General features: G+C 43.5%; 1 protein-coding gene across 17 annotated transcripts in view; it reads left to right on the top strand.

Annotated features, from left to right (window-relative positions):
• The first annotated feature begins 1,986 nt into the window (after positions 1–1,986).
• The window catches only part of LIMCH1 (LIM and calponin homology domains 1), a 305,602-nt gene continuing 296,631 nt past the window's right edge, over positions 1,987–10,957 (top strand). For 16 of the 17 annotated variants that reach the window (XM_043544457.1, XM_043544462.1, XM_037897875.2 and 13 more), the window contains exon 1: positions 2,004–2,414. In XM_043544457.1, coding sequence (XP_043400392.1) covers positions 2,316–2,414 — 99 coding nt within the window. In that variant the 5' untranslated portion in view covers positions 2,004–2,315. Of the gene's footprint in view, positions 2,415–10,957 lie in introns of all 17 variants that reach the window. The other variant, XM_043544463.1, reaches the window with a different exon arrangement.

Genomic DNA, 10,957 nt, shown 5'->3' with positions numbered 1-10,957 from the left:
AGAACTTTAAAACAGAATTGGCGTTAATTATTCCAGGGTACATAAAACTTTCTCAGTAGAAGGGTTACCATTTGTGATATGAATAGAGCAATACAAGTGAAATTTCTCCAAGCCTTTGAATGAGGCAAATTCAGGCCTGAAATGAGACAGCTGAGGTAGTCCAGTCCCAACACCTTTCTCCCAGCTCAGCTATGTTCTTTAGCTAATACTTCCTTTGCTGACAACCATCATTTTCTGAAATGTTGCCATTGATAATTAAAAAACCCTTTTCATATGATATAATAATAAATATTTGTATATGTAGGTTTCCAATATCCAGATACATTTTGTTACTGCATGTAAATGTAATTAAAAATTGTAATTTAGGCTCTGATACTTGAAACACTTATGCACATGCTGAACAGACACATTGCTGTTTCTTAACAGGTGTGTAAATGTTTGCAGGATTGGGCCTTAAAAAAAAAGGCCACTATGAAATAATTTAGGTCCCACTTCAGCAGTCTTATGCACATGTTTAACTATAAGCATGAGCAGTCCTGTTAAAGTTGGGACTACCACCATAGCAAGTTAAGCATGCACGTAAGTCTTCATAGAGTAGGACCTTAGACTTTGATTTACAAGAGAAAGGGAGAAAGAGGGTGATTGTGAATATTGAACTGTCAATGTTGTTGTTTAAAGGGGAAACAATCAACGTGAAATCTAGTTAATTTTAAAAAGATGAGTTAAAAGTAGTTTTAGGTACTACACCTACCAGTCAGTTCCCTTGCAAATTTTCATAGTTTTACAATCCTATTCTAGTGTTTAATTTCTCTCTCTCTCTCTCTCTCCTGTTGCTGTGAGAAATATCCACAGAGAAAAGCAAGGAAGACCCCAATCCTGTAAACAAATCCAGATGGCCATAAGGTATTGCTGACATGGATCCCTTTGCACGATTAGGTCCAAACTGATTATACATATGATGAAGACTGAAAATAACTTCATACAAGGTGGTGTCAAACACACCAACTGAGGAAGCAGAGAAATTCCTCCTCCCTTCAATCTTTATTAGGCATAGGAATCTTAAGTACTACTTGTAAGGACGGGAGCATGTACTTTCAGCCATTACTTTGAATTTTTAAAATATCGATAATGTCCCTTAAAATATTGCTCTTCAGGGCTGGAACAAAAACAACAGCACTGTGCTAGGTCATGAGACCCTCAATGGAAAACTGACTATAAACAGAAATGAAACTGATCAGTCTAGGTTCATTGCCTAAACAAACAACATAAATCTTGAAAAGCCTGAATAGTCACTAAATTTGGTAAATAATTTTTATATGCGCTAAAATAAGTCACCCCCATTGCACCCCAGCGACTTTCACAGTCTGGCTGAATATTCAGACATTTGGTTTGTAAAACAAGGGAAACTGATAATAATAATGCAAAAATTCAGGGGACCAGTTCAGTTAAACCCTGGTACTGTGAAAAAAAATTGGCCACAGAAAGAAGGGAAGCCAAGACAGAGCATCTCAAGCAACAAATGAGAATACTTTCCCCAGTTCAGGAAAAGGTGAAGGGACAAAGTTTGGCGGCACTAGGATGAGACCCATAGTTTTTGTTTGGATCTGGGCAATTAAATCCCACCCTGTGTCCCCAGCCTTTATCCTTGTATTTTCATCGTGAGCGCAGCAACCCGCCCAGGAGCATGGACCAGCACAACGAGGGCGGTCTCTTGCTCCCCTACTGAACCAGACCTGGCTGCGGAGAGCGGGGTCCTAACAACGTTTGACAATAAAATGGGGCCCGCTCCGCCGCCCGGGCAGGTGGCTCTGTGGGCGGCCCCAGCCCTGCCTGAGGCTGACTGGGTACCAGGTGCGCCCGGGCGCTTCCCTGGCCGCTGCAGAAGCATCCTCGCTCCGCGGGCAGAGCGCCCCCGCCAGCCCCAGCGCATAACGAGGCATGTGATTGCTGCTGTTTGCTGCTCCCGCTGCTGGGGGCGGGGGCGGCCGGGAGGAGGCGGGGGCCGCGGCCTGGGCATTTGCATGGGCTGGAGCAAAGCGGCTTGCTCAGGGACAGTCTGTTTTTATTTTTAGCCGGCCGCTCAGCTCGCCTGGCAGGGGGCGGGGCGGGGCCGAGGCTGGCTCCCCGCGGGGCGGCAGGACGGGGACACCAGCAGCGAGGTTGCTGCCGGCGAGCAGCAGCCAGCTGGTGCTGCGAGCTGCTCCGAGGCAGGGAGCCGCGGCCTCTCGCTCGAGGATCTGCCCGCGGCTGGGGGGCGGCCACTCGGCTCTTCCGTGCGAGCCTCCTGCGGCGGAGGCACCGGCAAGGCTTTGCAAATGGCCAGTCCTGGGCGAGAGCTGGAGGAGGTTGCGGCGCTGCAGCAGCAAGCTGCCCGCCCTGAGCCAGCCTTCGCCGAGGCGCGGCGCTGGATCGAGGTAAGGAGCCCTCGCTCGTCGCCCGCTCAGCGGGCACCCGCTGAATGTCTCCTTTCCCCTGCGGGAAGCATCTCGCTGCAAAAGAGGAAGGACCGGCCAGTTTTCCTCCCCTCAGCGATTTGTGGGGTTTTAACTTTAACCACCCCCCCTCCGCGCCTCCTTCTTCCCCCACAGAATAATGCTCCCCCCGCCCCCGCCGTGTGCGATTTGCAGATGGATGGGGGAATTAACAAGGCACATGCCCCAAATCTCCGTTCCTCTTCACTGCCCCGGGGCACGGCTTCAAAGGGAGGCTCGGTGCCATGGAGCAGGCGCTGGAAGAGGTTGGAAGTGTTGCAGATTAACGGGCGCGCATTGTGTGGTTGTTTGGATGGTTGTGGGTTTTTTGTTTTTTTTTCGTGTGTGTGTTTTTAACTCCCCGCCCCTCTCCCCCCGGTTAATCTCTTAATCGCATTTGTTTCCTCCGGACCGAAAGGAGACGAGGCTCGTAAACAAGAGCTTGATTGAGACGATGACACCACAATCGCCTCTCGTTTTGTGCGTTAGAAAGGTGGTGTGCTGTGCAAGCCGTTCAGGTGTTGAACCATGCGGGCTTCGCAATTATCTGTCTATGGCATCTGCTGAGCGCTGAAACGGGCTGCGGATTTGCAGTCTTTCTGATTTGGATCAGGTTTCTCTGTATAACTCATTCATCCCTGTGGAGAGGCATATGTTTCCTTGAGTAGCACTTCATGCACTACTGTGTATAGAGATCGGGCTAGTGGGAGAAGAGCTGCCGGTGCAAACCTTCAGCGTAATGAGAGGGGAAATGACTTGCAGAGTATAGGCTATCCTGATTGGTAGGTGGTTGCAGATGAGGACGGTGGCTATGATGATCCATGGGAGTAACACTTTCATAGTGAGGTGGTCATTCTGGATTGACTGACCTACAGATTGTTGTGTGACTGATTGACCGTGCCTGTTGTTAACTAGGTCTGTAAGAATGCAAGAACTTTCCATAACACCACTACAGCTTCCTTCCTTGATAACTATGATTCCCTCTTTAACTGTGAGTTCCTCTTGCTCTACTGACAGGGTGAAAACACTTCATTTAGTCACTGTTCTCTCATGTTTATAATACGTAAAGATATTGTATATCCAGACTGTCATGAAATTTGATAGTGCATCCAGTATGGAAAGATAGAGCTCTTTACGTAGGTGTTTATTTACTCACCAATACAGAGCACTCAAGCAAATTGTTGTGGTATCATGGTTTATACCACTGTTTCCTTGAGCTGCAGGTTCCTAAATTTTAAATTGAAACCCTGAGTAGATCTCTGCAGTTTCTATTTTAACAAAGTGTTTAGGAAAAATAATACTTCTAAATTTGTTCTGAGACTGTTAAAAGCTAGATTAATTTCTGAGGGATACTTCTGACAGTATAGTTAGTTCAATGATATATGAAGAATAATAGTTCTTGTTCTGATATTAAATAAAAGGGTAACATTGAGCCAGATATGAGTAAAACTGCACTGATGAGGAATTGGTGGCAATTGTGTGTGTCTGTGCTCCTCCCACCCCCCCAAAAAAATAGAAGAGGTCCAGAAACAGGAAATGAAAATGATGAGAACATGGAAAGGCTCCTCTATTTAGGAGAAGATGAACAGATAGGGACTAGTATCTTTAAAGAAGAGTCAAATAAATTAAAGGGAACATGACAGGTATATTAAAATATTGACTAGTATGGAGAAGGTAAGTAAAGTGTTTCTATTTACCCCTCCTTACTGTGCAGGACCAGAAAACATAAAAGTATTGCCTTTGAATTTCATTGTAAAGCTGAGAGAAAATAGTACCTTTTTTTTTTTTTGATACAGTGCATAGTTACTTTGTGACTGAGTTCCACTGGGTTATGATTGAAACTAAGAGTTGGGTGGGATTCAAAAGGATTAGACATATGTGTAGTGAGACATCTATAGTTCCATTATATGATGATATATGGAGGTTAAATCCTGCTGCTTTAGAGAGTAAACCAAAAACTGCCTGAGGTTTGGAAGAAACTTTCCCAGGAGCAGTTTATTCCACAGTTCACCGGGATAGGGATTCTTCTGTCTTCCTCTGTGCATCTGTTCTGGACTAGATGGACCAGCCAGTGTTCTGAACAAGGAAGGCAAATCCTTCCTTCCTGAAAGTCTTTTTGTTTCCATCCCAATGGCATGGGGATGTATCTATCTAGGTTTCTATATTTGCATCCATGTGTATGTAGCACCTTCTATACAGCATTGTCTGTATGCTCTTTCTCTCTTCTTAACCATTTGGTGTGGAGAATTTGGCATTGTGCGCTGTGCAGTCTCATTGCTGATGACAAATGTGAAGTGCATTATTATGACTTAATGTGAACATGAAACTGCTGTAATAGCCACTGTTCCTTTCAACAGGAAATATTTCAGGAACATAGAAATTACCATATTTGATTACACCAGTGGTCCCTTGAGTCCATTATCCTGTGTCTGACAGTGGCAAACGGTCTTCCTAATGATTCAGTGGAAGGTCCAAGAAACCACATATTTGGCAGATATGGGTTAATCTGCCCTCCACATCAGGTCTCTTCTTAATCCGCAACAGATTGGTTTAAACCTGGAAGCAGGAAGTCTAATATCTCTTCCAAAACTGTTGTCAGCTTTGACTGTTCTAACTGGACTGTTTGGTGGAAAGCAAGGCCCTACACTCAACTTGATGGTGCCTGTTTTTTTGTAACACAATGACGTTTGAATGCCACATCCAATCAATTCTAAAATTTCAGGGAAGGTTCTAGGCATCAATGAGAGGAATACTATATTTTTATGATGAAAATAAGAAAACCAGAAGGGGGCAATGGAGGACACACAAGCCCCTGGCATCTAGTTAGCAGATCCAGATCTTTAATTATCTACAGATCAAAGAACCAGTAGATAGCAGCCTTTAGCACCTTCTAGCATCACCCACTCCTCCTCTGTCCCACCTCCCCCAACCTCTACCCTCCCAAAAACCCCTCGGCTCTGCCCATCCTCCCACTACAATTTAAAATTGTGACATCCTGGATTAATCATAGCCTGGACAGAAAGAAAAGAAAAATAATAATGAGGGGCGATACAGAGGCCATGGTATGGGGAAGAAGGTCATGAGGTGCTTGTGGAGGGATGCAAGTAACCCCTTCTTAACATGCAGCCTTCTAGCTGTTAGGTGCAACTATTTAGCTCAACTGCTTTTATGGGCCTCATCACTAGTACCTGCGCACCTAACAATTGTTAATGTATTTCTCCCCACAAAACCCTTGTGAAGTAAGGAAGTACTATTAGTCAGATGAGGGACTGAGACGGTAAGTAACTTTACCACATCTTATATGGCCTTGGACGAGTAGGGACTTGAACCCAGGTTTCCTGGTCTCCGGCTAGTGCCCTAACTACTGGACCATCCTTCTTTGTTGAAAGCATGTTTGAATCTTGCTAGTTTTTAGTCTTAGTGACCTCTTCTGGCTATGAGTTCCACAGTTTAACTTGGTGTATGAAAGTTTTTCAAGGGAGGTAGAGTTGATGTGACTCGTAGTACGGAAGATGGTATATTGAAATGCTATTGATTTTTTTCTGATTAGATCATAAATCTGCTTAATGTTTTAGGAAACCATAATTCCACCTTGTGCCATGTATCTAGTTTCATATAAATATAAACAATACTCATCTTTTGTGTAATAGTAACCCAGTATTTTAATTTTGCTTGACATTCACTGCTTAGATTTAAGCGCCTCATTAATAACAAAATGGACTATATTGGTAGCACTGAGAAGACTTAAAACAAGTGATGTATCTGTATGGTAGGACTTTTTTCTTTTCGTGTAGTCTGCATTATTAAAGGTGCAGTATCGCATTTCAATTAATGCATCTCAATGTCACTGAAAGAATAGATCAGCCTTGCACAGTATAATGGGTTACTACAGCGAAACAACAAATCTCATTTAGTCCAGTGGCTTGTAATTTTAACATGTCAGTGCTCTCTGATATGTTGATTTTTCTCAAATTAGAATAACAGTTTGAAAGAACATCTGTAAAAGCAGTTATTCACACCACAACAATTCATATGAGGATAATACAGCAGTAAAGTTACACTTAGTGCTGGAGTAACTCCTGGGGTATTGTTCTCTCATAATTGTACCTCTTAGGCGTCCCTCATTATGCTGTATATTCACTGTCGGGACTTTGTTCAACTAGGGCTGGCTTTCCCATAGACTTGTACTACTTAGAAAATTTGCCAGCTGATAAGAATGCTTCCTTTATGGCTACTTGGTAATAATAAACAAGTCCTGTTTTCTCTCTCCTCTGTACTCTGAATTTGCTGTCCCTGGAGGTGTGCACACTGCACAGGCTAAAAAAAAAAAAAAAATCTCTTAATAAAGATCCCCCCCACTCCCCATTTAAAATAAAAAATAAAATAAAATAAAAAAATCAATGTTCCCTCTAGAGATGGCTCTTGTTAGGGAGAAATTTCCCAGACAAGTGGCTTGTCGGGTTACTGGGCAAACCAGCTGACTTTTTAAGGCCATGTCTCTATGTACAGCACTGTAGCAGCCCAGCTGCAGCGTGTGTGGTGAAGATGCTTTATGTCAACAGGGAGCGCTTTCCCACTGTCATTAAAAACAAACAAACAAAAAAACCCATTTCCGCAAACAGCAGAAGCTGTTGGTGGGAGAAGCTGCGCACATGAGTACTAATGTCGGTGTTAATATGTGCTCCGGGGGATGGACTATTCATACCCCAAGCAACATAAGTGTTCCCAACATAGGCTGTAGTGTAGATGAGTGGCTCTCAATCTTTACAGACTCCAGCCTTTCAGGAGTCTGATTTGTCTTGTGTACCCCAAGGTTCACTTCGCTTAAAAACTACTTTGCTTACACAATCACATAAAAAGACAATAGTGTCTCAGCCACACTGTTACTGAATAATTGCATCCTTTCTCATTTTTACCATCTCATTATAATATAAATCAATTGGAATATAAATATTGTACTTATATTTCAGTGTATAGTGTATTTACAGCGGTATAAACAAGTTACTGTCTGACATTTTTGTTTTCTACTGACTTCACTAGTGCTTTTTATGTAGCCTTTTGTAAAACTAGGCAAATATCTAGATGAGTTGATGGACCCCAGAAGACTTGTGTACACCCAGGGATACACATACCCCTAGTTGAGAACCACTGGTGTAGACATAGCTTGTGACTTCTGCCTTAAGGTGGCATAAGTTTTAAGTTCATAGTAGAAATAAAGTTTTTGAAGGGATGGGAGGCAGGGGAGTGGAGCAGGGGAAGAATCAAACACTTACCTCGTGATATAGTTCATCTTATTCTGGGATTAAGATGAAACTCCATCTTTGAATCCTTAAAAGGGTGTGGCATGAAAAAGCTTGCAAGAAAACCCGATGAACTTACTCCTGGGGGGAGGCTGCCCTACTGCGCATGCACGAAAGTCATGTGCTGCGCAGAATTTTTTTTTCTGAGCAGAAAATAACTTTTGCCGAGATGTGCTGCAGCAGTTATGAATTTTGTCCACCAGTGGCTACTGTGGAGCCAGAACAGAGAGCAGCCCCTCTGCTGATAGGGAAAAGAAGAGGCTGCCTTCCTCACAGTGCCTTGCCCATAGGACCAGGTCAGGAGGCATGGGATATGGTGGGACAGATCGAGTGGAGCATGTGGGGCTGTCCGGGGGCGGGGTGTGTGTGTGTATGTCACAGACTAGAGTTCAGAAGGGCTAGTAGCGGGGACAGACCGGTCAGGTGCTGAATGGGAGTAGGCGTGCAGGGACACATTGGGGCGGGGATGGCTGAGTGGGGGTGCTGGGACACAATGAGGACGGGTGAGGATGAGGACTGAGTGGGGGTTCAGGGCCACATGGTGATGGGAGAGGAGAGGTGCATGAACACAAGGGGATGTGTGAGGGGTAGGGCTGAGTGGGGCACAGGGCCACATGGGGATGGGGGAGGGGGTTTAGGGACACATGGGGACAGGGGGAAAAGGGGTGACTGAATGGGAGAGGCTAGGGGCCAGCCAGGGGAAGGGGCCAGTCTGCATGGGGAAGGTTCCCTAACAGTCCCTCCCCCCACCTATAAAAATCCCAACTGTTCCATACTTCTCCCACCTACCTACAAGTTCACACCCAGGCTCCTTCCCAGCAATTACTTCCCTGTCCCTCAGCTCCTCTGTTACCCCTGACTCCCCCAAGCCTTTGCATGGCTTCTCAGGGGTGTGGGAAATACATTTCTGTATTGTAGTTTAAATGAATTATTACTCAAAGTTCAGGAATAATATGCCTGGTAAGAAATCTATTTGTCCAAAAAAAAAAAAAAATCCTGAATCTTTTTTGTTGTCTGTGTTGTCACAGACATACTTGCTGACAGGTATTTTGAAATAAATTACCAAAATAATTGAAACTGGTGTGAATACATTGTTGTTTTGGCAAATAAAATATGCAGAATTTTAAAATATTTGGTGCTACATTCCCCCAGTATCAAGTGTCTTGTATTTGGGTGTCTGAAAGTGAAACCTCTTTATGGGGGAATATCTCTGGCTCCCAATATATGGCTGGTGCTCTGAGGCTTAAGGTCTCCACTGCAAAAACATAATTTTAAGAGGTGAGGGGTGGAATTCATTGACACAATCTTGACTACTGAGTTAAGGAATCTCAACTGGAAAATCTATTCGAGTAGCTAGTGATCTGAAGTGCAGTGAAAAGCATTCAGGTTTAGTATAAACAACTAGCTTAAACACACTCGTCACCTTCAAAACCCACTTGTGATATGTGCTTTAAGAGAGTGCTCTAATCTTAGTTGAGGAGCACTTGAGGTAGTTTATGCTTGTTTATATATAAACACTCATCAAATGATTTGGACCCACTGAGTTGAGCACATAGCTAGATTGTCGTTATTTCTATTACCCTTTTTTTCCTTGCTGTTTGTTTAAACTCCCCTGTCACTTGAAGTGGTTTGTGTGAGAGCCTTATGGCAGGAACTTTATCTACTTACGTATTAGTACAGCTCCTAGCGCAGAGTGCCCCAGTGCAGTTTGGGTCCTTTAGGCACTAACGCAATATAACTAATTCTCCCCCTCCTTTTTTTTTTTTTTTTTTTTTTTTTTTATGCCAAGCAGGAGCCAGAGCTGAAAAAGCTTTCTTGATGCAGGTAGTTCTTGTGAAGGCAATACAGCTATCCTTGGAAGCATGTGAGTAAAATGATTCGCATGCAGAGGTTTGTACAGTATCCTACTCTAAATAATTACATTATTATCCAACTGTCGAATCAAAATTCATTAACTAGTGAAATTAACCTATGGCTTTGAATGGAGCAGTGGCTTACCTAACTTGTGCTTATCTAGCAGTAGTTGTAATTGAAGTTTTCTTTCCCTATTAGAAGAAATTAATATGAATTTGTAGTAAAATCTGCTGAGGATAGACTTACTGGAAAGAACAAATGTTCTTACGTAGTCCCATTTTAAGTCTGCTGGTCCACTGGTATTGCTGTTCTGCATGAGGAGTACCACAGGCTTTTAAGGCACGAGACCAGCTGGTGATGAGAACTCTCAGGCTGATAGAGACTGGATATGATACAAGATTTATGCGTTTAGGGTCCAATTCAAAGCCCATTGAAGACCATGGAAAGACTCTCGCTGACTTCAGTGGGCTCTGGATCAGGCCCTTTGTCGTTTTTAGGAGGATGTTGATCATACAGTGGATCCATAACGTAGCCTGGAGAATGAATCTTTGGACGAGACTGAGGTCCATGGCTCGTTTCTGTTCTTAAATGGGCATATATCCAGAAAGAGGCCACTGACTTCACAAGGGTTACTCCAGACTTGTATTGATTTAAATGAGGGCAGAATTTCACTCTTTCTGCTCCAGACAGAGTTGGTTACCGCAGATAAGGTGGATAGAATACATCAAACTATTAATTCTGACTAACCCTCTTTGTTCAGGCTGTCACCTTCCAGCGTGTTTTTTCCTTTCCCAGTTGCTTAGCAAACAACCTCCTTTCCTTTATATATGGGCCCAATTCCCTTATGAGATCACACTACTAAGCCATGTCACAAGTGACCCTTGGCATGAGGTTGTGGGGGCGAATGGTCAGAACAACAATGTACTTGATAATGTTAAAGGGTGAATGTCAGTAGTGCAGGACTAAACTGTGCAATGTCTTACAACTGTATTAATTTGGAGGAGGGGAAGGAAATGTCCTTTCAGAACTTATTTTTAAATTCTCTGCTTCATCAAGAGACTACAAATAAAAAAAAAATATAGCCACTATTGCTGGATCCTGCAATATTGTTCTGCTGCTATCCAGTCAGTAGAGAGGACCAGCTTAATAACAAAACCAGTTAACCCTATTCCAATAAGCCTGCTGATGTTAATGGTGTAATATTTTTGAGGAATAAGTAAGTGATTTGGTTGGTCCTCAGGAAATAAGGTGCAATGTTGACCAAATAGGGAGAAAGGAAAAAGCTGGGGAGAGCGGTGTTATTTTCAGTCTTCTAACACTAGACGACTATTC

This window comes from Chelonia mydas, chromosome 4 (genome assembly GCF_015237465.2).
Source record: "Chelonia mydas isolate rCheMyd1 chromosome 4, rCheMyd1.pri.v2, whole genome shotgun sequence".
Classification (NCBI taxonomy): Eukaryota; Metazoa; Chordata; order Testudines; family Cheloniidae; genus Chelonia; species Chelonia mydas.
Note: the sequence above shows the minus strand (reverse complement) of the source record. Positions and strands in the feature narration are given on the sequence as shown.